Source organism: Amblyomma maculatum, chromosome 5, assembly GCF_055883805.1.
Source record: "Amblyomma maculatum isolate TAMU_Amacu chromosome 5, ASM5588380v1, whole genome shotgun sequence".
Classification (NCBI taxonomy): domain Eukaryota; kingdom Metazoa; phylum Arthropoda; class Arachnida; order Ixodida; family Ixodidae; genus Amblyomma; species Amblyomma maculatum.
This window is the reverse complement of record NC_139348.1, coordinates 5,433,287-5,451,162: the sequence shown is the minus strand read 5'-3', so window position 1 is coordinate 5,451,162 and position 17,876 is coordinate 5,433,287. Positions and strand designations below refer to the sequence as shown.

General features: G+C 46.3%; 1 protein-coding gene across 4 annotated transcripts in view; it reads right to left on the bottom strand.

Annotated features, from left to right (window-relative positions):
• Positions 1-2,023: 2,023 nt before the first annotated feature.
• LOC146187684 (uncharacterized) overlaps positions 2,024-17,876 on the bottom strand; it is a 97,408-nt gene continuing 81,555 nt past the window's right edge. For all 4 annotated transcript variants that reach the window (XM_084603483.1, XM_084603484.1, XM_084603485.1 and 1 more), the window contains 3 exons: positions 14,763-15,028; positions 7,977-8,139; positions 2,024-3,092 (listed from right to left, as the gene is read on the bottom strand). In XM_084603483.1, the coding sequence (XP_084459609.1) occupies positions 2,997-3,092; positions 7,977-8,139; positions 14,763-15,028 (525 nt within the window). In that variant the 3' untranslated portion in view covers positions 2,024-2,996. The remainder of the gene's footprint in view (positions 3,093-7,976; positions 8,140-14,762; positions 15,029-17,876) is intronic.

Sequence of the window (17,876 nt, the reverse complement as noted above, 5' to 3'; positions counted from 1 at the left end):
AGTGAGTGAGTGAAAAACTTTATTAAGTATATTTAAGGGAGGGGGATGTGTAGGTGGGGTCCCTAGTTCCGGGACTCCAGCGGCTGCCGCTGCTACCCGCGCACGTGTCACGAGGGCCCGTAGGGCCTCTAGTCCAGAGCTGGATAGGGCATCCTCCCACCCCTCAATTGTTGGCACTGCATTCGGATCATCTGGAGGATTGTGTGGGCAGTTCCACACCATGTGGTGCAGGCCTGCCTTTTCCCCGCAATATTTGCATTTGGGGTCACACCTTTGAAAGGCGCCGCCTTTCAAGCCAGCGGGTTTGCTCCAACCTATTGCGCCACCCCAGACGCCGTTTGATTAAATCAGCATCGACTTTCTTGGCCCATTTCCGCTGACATCGGTCGGTAACAAATGGATTACAGTCGTGACCTACTATCTCACACGGGATGCCGGTGAAAACCTACTACCGCATTCAAACGGGAAACGTAATTCGCATTTGCTAGCCTCCGCGATCCCTTGCTCGTCACGTGATTTGTAGTTCTGAGTCTCGGCCGTTTCTGCTGTGGTGGCGATACCTGTATTTCTGTTCCTCCTCTGGTGAAGCGTGGCACGTCATCTGAGATCGCCCAGTTTTTTATGCAGCAAATCGTTTTGCGCCATGGCGCACCATCCAAAGTCTTCACCGATCGAGGAACGGTGTTTACGGCATAACCTATTCACGATGTATTTGAGCTCAGTGACACGAGCCATCGCAAATTCACTGCCTGTCATCCACAGACGAATGGCCTCACGGAGAGGCTCAATAAGACGATCGCCGATATGATTGCAATGTACATAGACTCCTAGCACAAGACCTAGGACGAGATTCTCCCGTACGTCACATATGCCTACAGCACTGCTATCCAAGAGACGACGCGTTTTACGCCATTTCGCCTGCTCTACGGACGTGACGTTCAGACATCGTTGGATGCCATGCTTCCGAGCTGTACTGATGAACATCTTCTCACGCCAGACACCGAACAGTTTGCTCAGCGCGCCGAGGAAGCAAGTCAACTTGCCCGCATTCACATTCAGCAACAGCAGGGCAAGGATACGCGTCGCTACAACCTTCGTCATCGACACGTCACATACCGACCTGGAGAGCAAGTTTGGATGTGGACACCGGTGCGCCGGCCCGGCTTGTCTGAAAAGCTAATGTCGCCTTACTTTGGACCTTACTAGGTTCTGCGCCGAGTCACGGAAATGACATACGAAGTTCTTCCAGCGGGTTCTGTGCAGCCCTCTCGTCGGCAACCACGCTCCGACGTGGTGGACGTTGTCCGCATGAAGCCGTATTTCACGCGGTAATGCGCAGTGTACTGTGCGCTTGTTTCGTTGTCGTGTAGAACAGGTTACCCAGCTTCCGTTTTCTATTCGGTTTTTGCGTTGATCCTTTTGTTTTCTCTGGCATCACCCATCGCTTGCGGTCAGCCTCTGCTTTCGTTTTTTTTAGGAGGGGGAGTAATGCCACCTGGTGTTCCCGAGATTCTTGGGTGGCGTCTGGGAGAATAAGACGCTGAAGTCTGCTCGCGCACTCTGTGCGGAACGCTGGCTGCTGGTACAGCTTGTCCCTGTCTTTTCAGGCACGTCTAGCCCTATTTCGTGCCCATACCCATGCGTGCAGTTTGAGCCTAATCGATATTGTCTCCTGTGATCAGGTTTTAATTGGCACTTAATCATTCCGGAGTAGTTACCGGTTACAAAGCGGGCGCTTTCCCGCCACCTGCCGGAGCCGCTGCCTTGTTTTAACAACCTCGCCTCGACCGCTGCGAAGTGGCCACGTTTCCGTTCACCGCAAACACATTTTACCGCGAATGATTTGCGCATTCCTTAAGCTCTGTCTTCAAAGGGACTGCGTTAACAGCTCTCCTCTGGGGTCTCCTATCCAATTTAGATTCGTATTCACGTTCTTTGCACTCACAAAATCACTATTCTGTTCCATAATAAGAGGTTATTTAGCGCAATGCAGACACACACGAAAGAGGACACCATGGCGCTTACTGTAGAACTATTTATTGAGGGCATCAGGGTACAAGGCATCAGGAAAACAGAGTCAGTTTTATCAAGTAGGCGTGAGAGTAAATGCTCTGTTACATGGTAGACCAACAACGAGCTCAGACGTTAACTCCCTTAAACACTACTCTGTTAATTTGCGCCCTTATTGTGTCATACGTCACCTTAAACGCACATAGCATGCATTCTTAATATGCCACTTTATGTGAGATACAAATCTGCATAAGTATAAAGGCCTTCCTTAACCGATCCATCCAAACGAACCAGCGTGACCTAGGAGGTTGCATGTCTGACTCGGCATCCATGGGTTCCGGGTTCGATTCCCACATCAACCTTCCTATCCGACAGCTATAGAGTTGGCAGCTGTCGTACGAGCAGCAATCTAGAGCACATTTATGCTACAGTCCACGTGACCTGCCAATTTAAATTTGGCCATGGAACGATGCCTTCCAGCAACGATTGAAGTAGATGGAAGGAAACGATGACGATATAGCGTTGACACAAGCAAGCCCACGTTTCTGCATCGAGGGTACCCGCTACTTCTATGAATAATTGCACCACATGACAGAAAGAATACCACAGAGGCAAGTTAGCTCAAGCACACCGACTTCCAGCTCAAATCACAGTACCAACATTTATATACTGACAACAGAACAAAACTTACAATGAATCACCAAATAGCCAAGATTCCCCAGCATATACCAGGCTCAGATTTGACGACAACGACGATACATGCAACTATAGAAATTTACAGTTATTATTCATTTCTTTTTCTTTTAATTTAGTACAAATATGATATTTCGAAACATTCAGAGTCGTGCTACTTCGCTTTTTTTATTACTATAGTATGTGCGCTCTGTAGTATTCCTTGCTCTGGCACCTGTGACCGGGATCTCGGTGTAAGCGCGCTTGTCCGTGGTGTCAGCAGCAGTATGGGACATGCATACATTTCCCTAATTTCAGGGTAGACCATGAGGTGTTGCCGCTGCTGCCATGCCGTCACACCGGGGGTCGCAGCCGAACCAAAGAACTGGGGCGGATTCTTTCGCATCACCCTGCAGATGCATGCGTGGTTAGTGCATTATCGCATGTTTTAGCGCAGGAACAAATTTATTCGAACAACATGCACCGAAACAAGCACTCTGTAAGTGATGTGCTAGCGCATGGTTCGCACGCTTTATGTGTAGACAAGGCAAGACGACATTATTAAGTAAAGTTTCGCGGTAGAATGACCTCTGGCTATTTTTATTCATGGAGTTGAAGTCCCAAAAAGACTCAGTCTCTGATAGACTTCATAATGGAGGGTTCTGCATCATTTAAACCATTCTGACCCCTTCAACGTGCAATGACAATGCTCAATACATACATGCCTTGCGTTTCGCCTCCATTCAAACGCGGCCAGAATCAATAGTCGAGCGCCCTGTCCACTGAGCCATGCAAAGAAACAGGTGCCTGCACACGTGGACTTTACCAGCGGTTGCTTCTTCTCATCCCTAGATAAGTTTTGGTTTAGTTTATGGGGTGTAATATTCAAACGCGACTAAGGTTGTGAAAGACGCCGTAGTGGAGGACTGTGCGGAAATGTTACCACCTAAGGTTCTATAACGTGCAATGACTTCACACAGCTCACGGGCGCCTTGATTTTCGCCTCCGTCGAAATGCTGCTGTCGCGGCCGGGACTCGATCACTCTTCCTTGGGCACAGCAATCAAGCGCCCTCACCACATGCACCATCGCGCAGGGGCTGATCGCTAGATAATAAAAACCTGCATATATTTATATAAATACCGGTTTCATTCTTTGAGGCAAAAAACAACGCGTTGAAAACTAAAAGGCACTTGCACGATTTTTTGCTGAATTTATGTGCTGAAACGAAACTACAACCTTTACAAAATCGCTAAGTTAGAATGGCAGCTCTAAACTCCCTTTAGAGGCTTTCACGTGTGATTTTCCTCGAAATGAAAATATGGAGTTTTTTGTACGACCTATTGTAAGCGAGCGTCTTAGTATTATGGATAGAGGCATGAAGCTTTTATGGGAGCAGACGGAAGCTTCATGTCAGCTCGTGGATTAAATAACTGTCGAATGGCGTCACGAATGGTGTTAAGATAAGGTTTCTGGTGTGTTCTTTTAAAAGCTCGCTCAACCAATTATCTTCTGGTCTAAATTACCAGCAGTTATGGAGCGTATTCCCCTGAGCTAGTTTCGCCTGAATAATATATATCTAGTATCAACAAGGAGATAAGTTGTGCTTATTGTTCATAAGGCTGAACGCCCCCACGCTGCACAAAGGACATATCAGTGACGCCATAATGGAAAGCATCGTTTTTTTAAGTCCGAAAGCGAAACAGGAAGGTTTTGAGCCTGGTAAAATTAGATGACCTGAACGGAGGGACGAGTGGCTGTCAACGTTCGTTTGTTAATTCTCTAGAACACAAAGGATGAATTTTTTGGCCACGGCACGAATTGTACATGGAAGGCTATTCGAAACTTGAGAACTAAAACACAGGCCCGTTTTTAGCATGACTTACGGTGTCCTTTCGGTCATTATATATTGACATGTTGTCTATGTACGTCGACCAGGACCACCGAAACTGGGACGCAATACTTCCTTTTGTTACGTTCGCCTACAATACGGCTGTACAGCGGACCACAGGTTACACCCCGTTTTTCCTCGTATACGGCCGTTCTCCCACTACCTTTCTTGATGCCTCTTTCTTTTCTACACATGCCAGTTCCTCATCTTCTCTTCCTGACCAATTCCTTTCCCGAGTGGCCAAATTTCGCCGGCTTCCTCGCGTCAACACGGAAGCTAGCCAGGAAGACCACAAGTCATCGCGGAGTGTGGTTGGCTACAGTGTGCGACCAAGGCTTCAGGTCTGCGATAAAACCTGATCCCCCAAGTCCGACCTTCGCGTTCCCTTACACGTGGTGGAGGTGCACCTTGATTTCCCCGCTGCTGCGTCACCTGCATCTACCTGGAGCTCCGTTCTGGCCGCCGTTTGGCCCCGACCACCATCGTCATGACCAAAGAGGGCCACTCCGCTGTTCTGGCTTCCACCAACTCGACCCCAGCTACCCTTGCTAGTTGGACTGTCAGTAGCCGTCAACGCGACCCGCAGATGTTCGCCGGTCTCCGCGACGACGACGCAGATGACTGGCTCGACAGCTACGACCGGGTCAGTCAGTGCTTTCAACCGGTGGGACGATTCTCTTAAACTAATTAATGTGTCCTTTTATTTGGCGGATGTGGCCAAAACGTGGTTCCTAAATCATGAATCGACGATTCCAGACTGGGCTACCTTTAAACAAAAGTTACGCCAGATTTTCTGCGCTCCTACTGTTCGCACGGAGTCCGCCAAGAAGAAGCTAGAAGCCCGACTTCAGCGGTCCAATGAGGCCTATACCTCTTATATAGAAGATGTTCTTGCACTTTGTCGGCGCATAAATGACACCATGCCAGAGGCCGAGCGAGTTCGGCACGTCCTTAAAGGTACTGGGCCACCCGCCTATTACGCCCTGGCAGTGCAGAACCCTACCACGATCGACGCCATCATATCGACTTGTCAACGCCTTGACGAACTACAGTCAATACGCTTGCAGCCTGATCCCACTTCATTTGGTTTCACTGTCGACGCTGACCTCCGTGCGCTTATTCGCGAATTAATTCGTGAAGAGCTCTCGGCTCAAGGTAATTTGTGCCACCCGGCATCTGAGCCACATCCTTCAAGTGCCGGCCTGCGTAGCATTGTCAAAGAAGAGCTGGCATTAATGACCTTCCCCCCCCCCCCCCCACACCGCTCGCTCCTACCATCTGTCAGGTGCCAACGTACGCCCACGTCACGTCCTTGCCGCCTGCTGTTGGAGCGCCTACGCCACCGGCGCTTACTACTGCTCATGTCGCTGCAGTGGCACCACCTGCCGCGGCGCCGACATACTACCCCACCTGGCGCCCAGCCCGCCCTGTTTGTTATTACGGCGGGTACCGAGGCTATATTTCCCGCTTCTGTCGTCGCAGGCTCTAGAATGAACGCCGCGGCTACGACTCATTTAAAGCAGACTACCCTCTTCGCTTCTCCGGCTCTAACCACCGTTCATTCCCTGATTATCCTCGACGTTCACCACCCCCGCCAGAAAGCCCCGCTCCTCCGTGTGGTGTGGAAAATATAGAGCGCTAGGCTCTATATTTTTATATCTTAAATTATAGAAATAGAAATATAGAGCCTAGCGCTTGTCCTGAATATTGCAAATATTCCGCCTTGCATTCTGGAGCGACTCAATAAAGTGTTGCCACTGAAACGTTTTGTCTATATTATCCAAGCACTATTCTCTTTTTTTTTTCTGTAAAGAAAGTGAAGCTGTAGAGTTGTTTGTTCTTCCTTCATATTATTTTGAAGTCGGCCCAAATTCAAGAATATCAGAAAATGGATAATTTTGATTCTAATTTAAAATGAAATGGAACACTTCATGGTACGTAGTATTTCTTACGTACAAAGCATTAATGAGAGGAACTTTAATAAAAATCGAAGCTGATGCTTTTTTTTACCTGGAATCAAACTTGCTCCTCTTTTGGCTAATTTCAAATTTTAAGCAATTTTGATGTGTTGTGGAGAACATACCTAGTGATCGAGAGCTTAAAATTTTTTTCGAAATTATGGACAAAACCCGAATAATAAAAAGGAAACCGTTAGTGCAACCAAATATTGATCATCTCAATTTGTAAGGTTGAAAATTAATATTTTAGCAGCACGCCGCCCCTGAAACAAAGTTTGCGATTTTCCACTAAGTCAATTGCAAAAAAAAAAAAACCTTTTGAACAGTTTTTATAAAAATAAAACTGCATAGATTTAGTGAAAAAAAAAATTAATGGCAACATCTTAGTGCGGAATCAGCGATAGACCGGCACCATGAGGAGAGGCTCAATGACACTCACGATCAGTGGCACTCCACCTCAATCACTCGCACTCACACTCATGACCACTCACACTCGCATCCACTCACTCGCACTCACACTCATGCCCGCTCCCATTCACCGCCTATCATTGACACTCATGGTCACCACTATTCACGGCCACTCAGCCACACTCGCACTCACGGTCACTTCGATACACGCCCACTCACTCTCACACACTCATGCCCGTCCACACTCGCATCCACTCACTCGCACTTACACTCATGGCTGCTCCCATTATCGGTCACTTACTCCCGCTTATGCCTGGTCCTGTTCAGGGCTACTCACTTATGCCTGGTCCTGTTCAGGGCCACTCACTCACACGCTCTGGCCACTCCTATTCACGACCACTCACTCACGCTCACACTCATGACGACTCCAATTCATGGCCACTCACTCACAGTAACACTCATGCCCGCTCTGATTCCGGCCACTCGCTCACACTCACAGCCATGGCCAATTCCATTTGTGGCCACTCACTAGCACTCAGACTCATGGCCGCTCCCATTTGCGGCCACTCACTCACACTCACTCTCACGACCACTCTCACATGCGTCCACTCACTCACACTCACGTGAGTGTTAGTGAGGCGATATGAGTGCACTCATGAGTGAGTGCGCCGATCTATGAAAGCAGCAGGTCTCCAAACTTGGAGCTTTTTGATATGGCAAATACAGCATTTTCCACCTCTAGTGATATACGATTTGTTCAGAGAAAACTACAAGGTATCAAGCAAATTAAGATTCATTCCGTTGAGTGGAGACGTTTTCCCACCGCATATAGCAATTTCATTGAAAACAAAAAGTTGCCATGGGACCTCGATTACTGTTCTTATCCGAACACACCCGTAGGATATGTTGCGGCTGGGAAAGACAGAATTTAATGGACTGAATGTTACTGCAGGTAAGCTGTGTATAGCTGCCTAAACCGAAATCCTATGCGCTTCGAGCAGGCTGGTCGTTTTCCCGACTCCCTCCCGTCAATCTCACCTTGGCAGTGTTGTTCCACCAGTAGCCTCGAGTTACTATGTGGGCAATGCTTGCGGGGGAGCGATACACGCGGCGGAGACGACACGGTTCAAGGCGATGGCCTCTCCGAGCCAGATCAGCCGCCACGTCCTCCGAGAATCCCTCCTCGAGGAAGAGTGGGTCACTGCAGTGCACGAGAGCGCCACACTGCAGTCACTACACAGCATGCAGTACATCCGGTAGAAATATTGAAAACAAGCTATGATCTAAGGTAACTCTTTCATTAAGCTCTTTTAAGACCTATTAAGGAACAGAGCAACGTTTGCGGTGGGACTCCTGAAAGAAACCTTTTAGAAAACCTTGTCGAATATTTACAGGCGCGGAAGGGGTGTATGCGACCACGAGTCGACCCGGTGCACTGCCCTGGCGCTGCTGTCCCGCCGACTTTGAAAGGTTAGAGGAGCACTAGGTGCAGCTTCGAGCGGAATACAGTTGCAACAAACGCTTTGAGCGACGTCTCGCTTCTGGGAATTGTGCACGTGGTTTTAAAACAGCGTGCTTTGTGCGTTCAGTCAGTTCTCGACCAGGGTTCCTCAGACGGACACGTTCCCTTCATTTTCGGAAGCCATCATAAGCTTTGTATGTGAGTGGAAAGAAGTGAATCTTTGATGCCTGACAAACCTTGAGACAGCTTTGGTGGCTGATTCTTACATACGCGTCTGTTATATGGTGTGCACGTATTCAGACTTGAAGTATTGTAGAAAGTTCAAATTCTGCTGTTCTCTGTGTGTCACCTGTCTACCTCCTAATGTTCTAATTTACCTGTCTATCAGAAATGAAATCATTTAGACTTTGGAAGCTAAAAACAATTGTTTAATTACTGCCACGCCGACCTTAGGTAAATCTCAGTTTGGAAGTGATGTGATCGCAGCCAGGGGTGACGGAAAGCCAGCTAAGGCTGTTTTCAGCGCTTGACTCAGTATTGTGTGCTGAGCGCGTCCATGTTGCTTAGCGTGGTCATTATTTTTGCAGGAGACTGCGTTCTGCCGAATTCTTGTCTAACATGGGAAAGTCAATGAGAATTTTTTATGAAAAAGAATACGAGGGCAATTAAGCATATTGCCCTTTGCAGGCTTCATGTATTTGAGGCATGGAGCATACGATGGAGAGCGGCTTTGGTTAGCTAATTCATGCGGTTTAACTATGACTGCCGCCGTAGTGAAGCAGTCTGATTATTTCGGCCACATGGAATTCTTAAGCAGGCACCTATACAGCCCAATACAAGGCCGCATTGATTTTCATCTCCATTGAAACGCGGTCGCCATGGATGGAACCGAACCCAGGACCTTTGGCTAAGCAATCGAATGCTATAACCATGGAGGTATCACGACAGCACAACTGAGAAGCGACATCGCATCATCCCACCTGCTGTCAGTTCGCAGGCTTGAGAACTGCTTAGTGCTCTTGACGACATTTTGTTGTGATTGTAGAAAAGAAGCATCCCCACAATTAACGTAAGGTAAATATACAAATCTGAAAGACAGAGCCATGCGATATATATTTGACGCAAATAACATATTGCATGCTCTTAACGGTAAAATGTGGAGAAACCACCAATAAAATTGTGCCTGTCGATGGAACCATTTTACTACAGGCTGTAAGTCGTGCTGACTAAAGAAACACCAAATACAAAAAAAGTCTACATAACCGCGCCAACGGTTACGTAGTTATGTACCAGCACAACCCTCTTTAGTTTTGTACTACTTTTTGTAGCTCTCTGTCTTTCATTTTTTTCTCTAGTACTTTTTGTAGTCTGTGGTCCTGTGGTATTCGCTTCTGTGACAACTGCAGAAAATATTTTGCTTCACCAACATTCCTACAAGGATTCTGATGAAAACGCCCCCAGAAATATAAATGGCGCGGAAAAATCTCCGGTAATAAAATCCCATCGCGAATTAGAAAAAAGTGAGCATTAATAGGTGCTGTCAAACGTACCGTAACAATTCATGCTTCACGTCGTCTCGATTCTGGCTTATCAGGGGTAAGTCGCTTTTACTACCACCGACTTTTACTCTTATTACTCTAGCACCTTTTTAAGATTTTTAGTTTAAACCTCGCATATATCTTTGCTTCGCAGTTTTTCTTCCATTCTACTTGCTGTAGTTGTTCATTGGGCTATAAGATGGAGATTGCATTTCCCCACCGCGTATTGCAATAATGTACACTACAGCGATTTCACCCATCGGTTTCGAAATGGTCAAGCCCCGAGCTTATGTCGGGCATTAGGAAAAGTGGCAATGGCATCTCTGGTTCGTTCTGCGCTTCGACGATATCACTGGTAGAAGCGTTTTGTGGTGTGATGTTAAATAACATGGTCCACATTGCATGGCATGATCATAATGTGATCTGGCACACCAAAAGCGGGCCGTCGAAAACTCCCTCAATTTCGATTTTTTTTTCTTTGTGTTGGAGAAAAGGTGCGCTTTACATTGACTTCATTGGGCCGGCAGGTGAAAAAGGTGCATTTGGATGGCCATGGACAACGACCGCAAAAACTCAGCCTGCATTCCCTAGTCTAGCATTTCCACCACCACAGGAATTGCAACACGAATTCTACACCATCGACACAGGAAGGATTGATGCTCGTCACAACGCAGAATGTCTGCGCAGGTATTTCAGCGAAGCCTTCTCTCGGGGACAGTACCCGAAACCTGCCAGTACGACCAGCCGATAGTACCTCTTTTAATGACGGATATTACCCAGTCGATGAGATCTGTCCTCTCCAGCGCTTAAAGAATTGGAGCATCAGCGGATTCACACCGTATAAAACCAGCCAGATATCACGATTTTCTTTTGCTATGCCTTCTCCTGTATCCAAACATGCCAGACACTCAGCGCGCACTGATCTAAAACAAGGTTGCATCTAAACTCAAGATAATTGCAATAAAAAGTGTTATTGTCCAAATGAAGCTACGGAAAGATACATTTTAAACGCCAGCTTTCCTAGTCACTCACTACTTCCTCAGGGGCCTCTTCTTTCGGGGATGTTTCTACCTACATCCAGTCCCAATAGGTTCACTGCCAAAAAGCACACAAAATTCTGTTGTGTGCACAAAAACATTTTCTATAGTTTTTTGGGGGGTTTGGTTTATAGGTTTAACGTCCCAAAGCGACTCAGGCTATGAGATACGCCGTAGTGGAGGACTCCGGCTAGATAATACAGGGGTGATGCGCTGGAATGCGACGTAGCTTGGAAGAGCGAGATTATCGAATCTGTTGAAATTGCAAAGTCCGGTAGCTCATGTGTCAGCAATCCCTCAATTTTGCTATAAGTTGCTTTGATTTTTTCCTGCGTTTTCCAGCAATTGCGTTTTTGTTGATATGAGCAGCTGCTGTATTTAAGCGACTGATCGGAAAGTATAATGCCTTGGTTGTTAGTTAGCGATCAGTCTTGTCATTTCGTTCTTTCCTATGTTTGTCTGTCTGCACTGTAAACCAATTTCCTAGTCTAGTCGTTTATTAATGTAAATAATTACTCTAGCACAGCATTTTAACAGCCAAATTCTTACTTAAATATTTTGTTTAAATGACATCTGCTCTTTCCGTCAGCAAGCCACTAGTTCTCTTTTAAGCCCTATAACGCACTTCAAAAGCAGGGATGATGCCCTGTAAACCTAGGCCAGTGCAACGGTAGAAGTGGCATGTCGCAAGCAGCCAAAACCGTAAGATGGAAGGCTGTGTTTGGATTTACTCCATGGGAGCACACACAGAAGAGCTCCCATGCATGGCAACATTGGCCAAGGGCCCAGCGGTACCCGGTTACGCACGAGGCCACAAGGAGGTGCGGTGTGGTGCCGAAGGGAGTATGACCCGTAGCTCACGTCAACCGTTTCGTGAACGAGAGCTGCCTGCTGCCTTGGCGGTAGCGATGAAACCGAGTCAGCATCGGAGAGGTGAGCACAAGGCGTCTTTGTACATTATATACAGGGCATATCTACAGGAAAATCGACACGGCAGCCGAGGACTAACAGCCAGATACAACTGTAGTCGCACAGCGATGGCCGGGGAGACTAAGACGCGTCCCCTCCTCGCGAGCGGCACTCGACGAACACTCGTGGATATCTCGCTCTGCGCAGGCAGTGCGCTCGCTTAAATAGCGTGGGAAAGTCGCTGGCTCTCAAAATGCCCAATCCGGAGGCAGCACGTGACGGCGGCCCGAGAGGTCCAATCAGCAAGCGCGCAAGTCGCCCGCTCAAATCTCCCGCGGTGCGAAGGCGACTCGCCGCCAGGGAACCAGCGCCCGAGTGTCTCACAATTCAGACTTGTCTGATCATGTTGACAGCTCGATGCTTCCTGGCAATGCGTCGTTGTCTTGAGGAGCAGCGCCAGAACAAGCAAAGAGGGTGCCAGCAGGAAAAGCCCGACGCTCGTTGGGCTTGCCCGGGCGCAACAGTGGAAGTAATTGCGGAACAACGCACGCCGCCAACATTCCCGAACGGAAACTGTGACGAAATGGATCGTACCGCCAAAGCAACAAACAACCTTTCCTGGAGGCTTGAAACTGTTCAGGCATCTCCATGCAGCAGTACGATGTCGTCACTGGTCATTTCTTTCGTCAGCGTAGTACAGAAGACAATTTTGCATTTGTTTTGTTCCCTGTTCTCCTCCTGCCGTCTAATCTTTCTACTGTCTTGAATGAAGGGGGGGGGGGGGGGGGTTGTATTTCGTGTGATTGCATTGTACCAGAACGTGACATGAAAGAGAGCCACGTATTTGTGCGGGGGTACGTGTAAGCGTTGGGACCAAGTGTGGCGGTCGCAACTTGTTCGAGGGTGGCGCCGGGCGGGTCGATATATAGTAGCAGAGGAGAGAGGCTGCCTATAGGAAATTCCGCTGCCCTCTAAAGGAATTGCTCCTTTCACCGACACTCCCAGCGTCCCGGGACCAGCCTGCTAGAGGAGTGAAGGAAAAATGCGCAATGGCCGCGGCTATTTAACGACTTCACTAGTCATGTGCCTGGGTGAGGATCCCGGTGAAAAAAAACAAAAAAAAAAAACACGTTGTGATGGGATGATTGAGAGACAATGGAGGAAAACGGACGCGGGTGCTGCGTCGACAGGCAACACTAGAATAGTAAATTTGACTACAATGGTACATAGATGTATATACATTTTGTATTTGGAAAATAGGAAGTGGTTCGGTTACGTTGCGATTAGTAACGAAAGTGTTGAGAAGAAAAGAACCTGTTTAACTAGGGAAAATAGGGCTGGTCAGGAGACCTGCGGGAAGATTAAATAACGCGTGTGTTCCGTTTTGAATGAGCGCCTGGTGTTCCTATCACTCTATTTCGTTTGGGAGGGAGTTTCTGACCCTTTCTACATCCAAAGATGTGCGCATATCAGCTCGTTAATTATTCTTAGGTTTGCTTTTACTGACATCTCGACGGTCCTTTTGATGCTGGTTTTCCTCCGTGCTCTATTAAAAGAAAAAAAAAAGTAAAGTATGTGCGTCAAAACTTAGAACATAGAATTGGAAAATCTGTGCACTATACTTTCAAAAGTGCAATTTCATGCCATTTATTCTCATTCGCAGTGACTGGTATTCGAATTTATTTAAATGAAAAGGAATCATATTAGTTCAGTGCACGTTCAAAAGCTATTGTTGCTTGTATGCTGCTTACGTGCACGCGGTTGATATCACCGTAAACACCCAATGCGTAGTCATTAAACAAGACTTCACTGAAAAGGATTATTTCGAACAAGCTCATGAGTTAGATACTTACGAGAGGGTGGAAGGATGAAAAATTGCTGTAATCATCATCATCATCATCAGCTTGACTATACCGACTGCAGGGCGAAGGCCTCTCCCAAATTTCTCCACTTAACCCGGTTCTGTGCTAGCTGCATCCACTTGACCCCCGCGAACTTCTTAACCTCATCCGCCCACCTAACTTTCTGCCGCCCCCTGCTACGCTTTCCTTCTGTTGGAATCCAGTTTGTTACCCTAAGCGACCATCGGTTATCCTCTCTTCGCACTACATGTCCTGCCCATGCCCATTTCTTGTTCTTCATTTCCACTAGAATGTCGGTAAATTGAGTTATTTCTCTGACCCACTCTGCACGCTTCCTATCTCTTAATGTTACCCCTACCATTTTTCGTTCCATAGCACCCTGGGTTGTCCTCAACTTAAGTAGAACTCTCTTGGTTAGCCTCCACATTTCAGCCCTATAGGTTAGTACAGGTAAGATGCGACTGTTGTATACTTTCCTCTTGAGCGATACCGGTAAGCTGCTAGTCATAATCTGCGAGTGCTTGCCAAATTCGCTCCATCCCAATCTTGTTCTTCTTGTGATTTCCCTTTCACGGACCGGATCTGCGGTTACTGCCTGTCCTAAGTAAACATAATCGCCTACTACTTCCAGTACTTCGCTACCTAATGTAAACTGCTGTTCCTTCCCGAGGCTGTTGAACATTACCCTAGTCTTCTGCATACTGATCTTCAAGCCTACCTTTCTACTTTTCCTGTCTAGGTCATCAATCATTATTGGTGTAATAATTTTGATTGTTTCAGAACTCATATAAAACACCTTATCCTTATGATGTACGCACATAAGCAACCGCGGTATATTCGCAGCCAGCGTATTGGGGATTTATTTTAATCCTACTGTTGTATTTACTACCTCATAAATGAATTTGATATGTTTTTTCTAGACAGTCTTGCGGGCAAACAGCCGCATATAAATGCGGAGCCATCCACTATAACCTGACTCATCTCTTGATGCGTTCGTATACGTGTCGCGCACTCACTCCACTCGCAGAGTTCTGCTGTCTCCAATGTACAGCCTGGGTGCATCTAGCGCTGCTTGCGGGTCGAGTCCCCGTTCGGCCATGGCCAGAAAGAGCTGCAGATCCACCTGGGGCTGAGTGTAGCCGCCCATTGTTCCTAGGGCGGCCAGCCAGTCGCCGCTCGTAGCGTCCGTAACCAGCACGGGCATGAGAGTGTGGTACGGCTTTTTGCATGGGCCCGCGCAGTTTGGATGGCCCACAGTGGCGTTGAAGCCTCGGCCGCGGCACTGTAGTGCACCATTAAAAAAAAAGTTAGTCTGCAATCTACAGAAAAAACTCGTTGCTTCCTGAAAGACAATGAGTACTATCGTCCTATAGCTCCGAATATACGAACATGTCCTGACCGCAGAACCCAGTGCTTGCAAAATGACACCAAATGTGTGCTTAAATGAAGGTACTTTCGCATTAGCGGCCTTTTTACTGCACTGCGAAAATCGCTGGCACAGAAGCTAGTCACCCAGCAGGAGGTTTTTGTCAACAGGAAGCTGCAAAAATGCGAACACATTTCTGGCATACATAAGCAACTGATATTATTTAAGTGCTAACTTCCCTCTACTCGATGTGGCAGTGATTATTTTAATTAACTATCAAACCTACCCGCCGGGATAGATCAGTGGCATGACGTTAGTGTGGACGCATTTGTCACAGCCAAATATCAACGGTAGTGAAAGGAATATAGGCGCGTGTGATGAGCAAGCAATATGTAATGCAACCATGTGTAAAAAACCCACAACAATCTTTTATGGCTCTCCTGACACACAAGAAGAATCCTGACACAAGAAGAACACAACACACAAGACTTCTTGAGTCCGGTTGTCTTCTTCTTGTGCCCGGTTTCTTCGCGCTGCGTTAATTTTTTGAAAGCTATGAAGCAACTAGCCCAGACTAAGATTCTAATTGAACTCTTTTGTGGCATATGAATATATGTGCATATATGTGCAGTTTAAATTGTAAAGTTTTCTTGATACAAAATGTTCGTTCCGGTCGTCGCGCGCACAAACATACTGTAAAAAAGTCTGAAATTACAGGTATTTTAAAGAAAATTTTGGTACGAGGACAGAGAATATCTGTTCTACTTCATTGACCAAAATACGTTCACGAAAAAAAACAACGGTAATTTTCTGTTTTCCAGCAAACCCTTGATTGGAAGGCAAATACCATTAGATATATTTTTGCCATCTGTTCAATTTTCTACCGCAAATTGATATCTACTTGAATAGTAGGTAAATTCTGAATAAAAAACGAAATGGTATGACAACCCCGAAGGCGCTGTCCGATGATCGGCTGCGTAAAAATTTCGATTCGAAAAAATGATAACTAGTGGCGCCACATTGAGGTCCGTTGTTGGTTGGCTCCCAGTGGTATCTGTTAGGAATTTTTCTACTTGCCTCTTTTCGGTGGCTAAACGACGGCCGTTGCGACCTTATTTGTATCATAGAGTATTGCCAGCCCCGAGAGATATTCGATAGTTGGCAAGGCTTTCGCCTTAAAATAGTGGTCATTGAAGAAATTGGCGCCTAACGCAATTTTATTGTTGGCAGAAAACGTGAAATGAAAGACGAGTAAAAAAAAGATATATTTGCATCATTATTTTCACTGCGAAAAAAGAAAAACAGAGAAATAAAAAGCAAAAAACGGCGTATAACAGAAACGTTTTGTCAATTTACAAATATGTTCTTCAGTTGTAAACAGAAAAAAACTGTACAATTACAGAAAAATTAAGCAACAGAAAATATAGCAGAATAGAAAATTTCTGTCAGAACCGCTGCCAGAAATTTTGTGCACTTTTCAACAAAAATGTTTTACAGTGTATGGCCGTAGCGAAAAAGGAGCACCACGAAGAGAGCTGAAGTAAAAACATAAAAGACCTTGGGCCGAAGTTGGCCAAATAAATTATATGCTTAGCGGCGTGGTAGTGCTTCAGCGCGTGCGACTCCTACATGCACACATTACCTACAAAGCCGTCATTTGCAGAGCTTTTTGTTTACCGCAATGTGTTTTGTTTATTTATTTATTTCGCAGCACTACAGGCCAGATTGGCCTCGGCAAGAGGGTCATGATGCCAAACATAATACGTAACATTTTAGGATAAGTACAGTATGCAATGACAGCCAAAGCTATGATATAACAAAAATACAAATGCACAACATTTTAGCAGCAGGCTGAAGCTATAGACATGACTAATTCAAGAAAAAGTGAGAAGTTCGTTTTCAAAGTTGCTTGAACGGTATCGCTATTTCTCGCCCTTTCGACACTACACCGCTGCCCTTTTCTACCACGCTGAGACTGCTTATGCATTCTGGAGGTGCAGTATTCTTGGTTGTGTTCTTGGAAGCACGTTTACAGACTTTCGCTTATCGGTCATTTTATTCATCTCCATCGCAGGAGACTTCTTTAGCTTGATACCTTGTTCCGCAGCTTCTGCCATAAAGACACAGAGCGCATCTCTGTTATTCTCTTCTGACCCGTCTGTTAACGCTATTAAGTCGTTTTCATCAATATCTACCAGCCAGCACGACAAAGCCTTCTTCATGAAAACAACGCCTTTCGTTTGCTTCGTGATCAACATGCTTCTGTTATAATAGTGCTTTCTTAAAGACGGTTTTCAGAATTCACGTTTGGAAAAAGGCGGAACACAAGACACTCGATTACGGTGGAAGGCCAGGGATTTTCAAGAAAAATTACATCGCGTAAATTATCTTCGGCTCTCCATTACCACCCTCATAACCCTTTCTCTTTGGCTAAAGAGCACAAAGTAATCCAAAGCAGAGGGAGACGAATAGTGGCAGTTGGACGAGTGAAATAAAATAATCGAGTCATGCTGTATTGTAAAGATGAACTGCCTATTGCATTTTTTTTCCAATCTCCCCAACCAAGGACAGTTTTAAAATGTTGAGGCCTTGTATGTGGTTCGGAAAGTGTGTGCAGGTCGCTTTTTCTTTCCAAATACGAATTCTCCGCATTTCGATGTTTAGTTGTTTGAAATTAAAAACGTCGATGCGAATTAAAAACGTCGATGCGAGAAAAATATCGAGGCGAAGACGTGTCGTTTTGAGAGGCTTATGTATTTTGTAT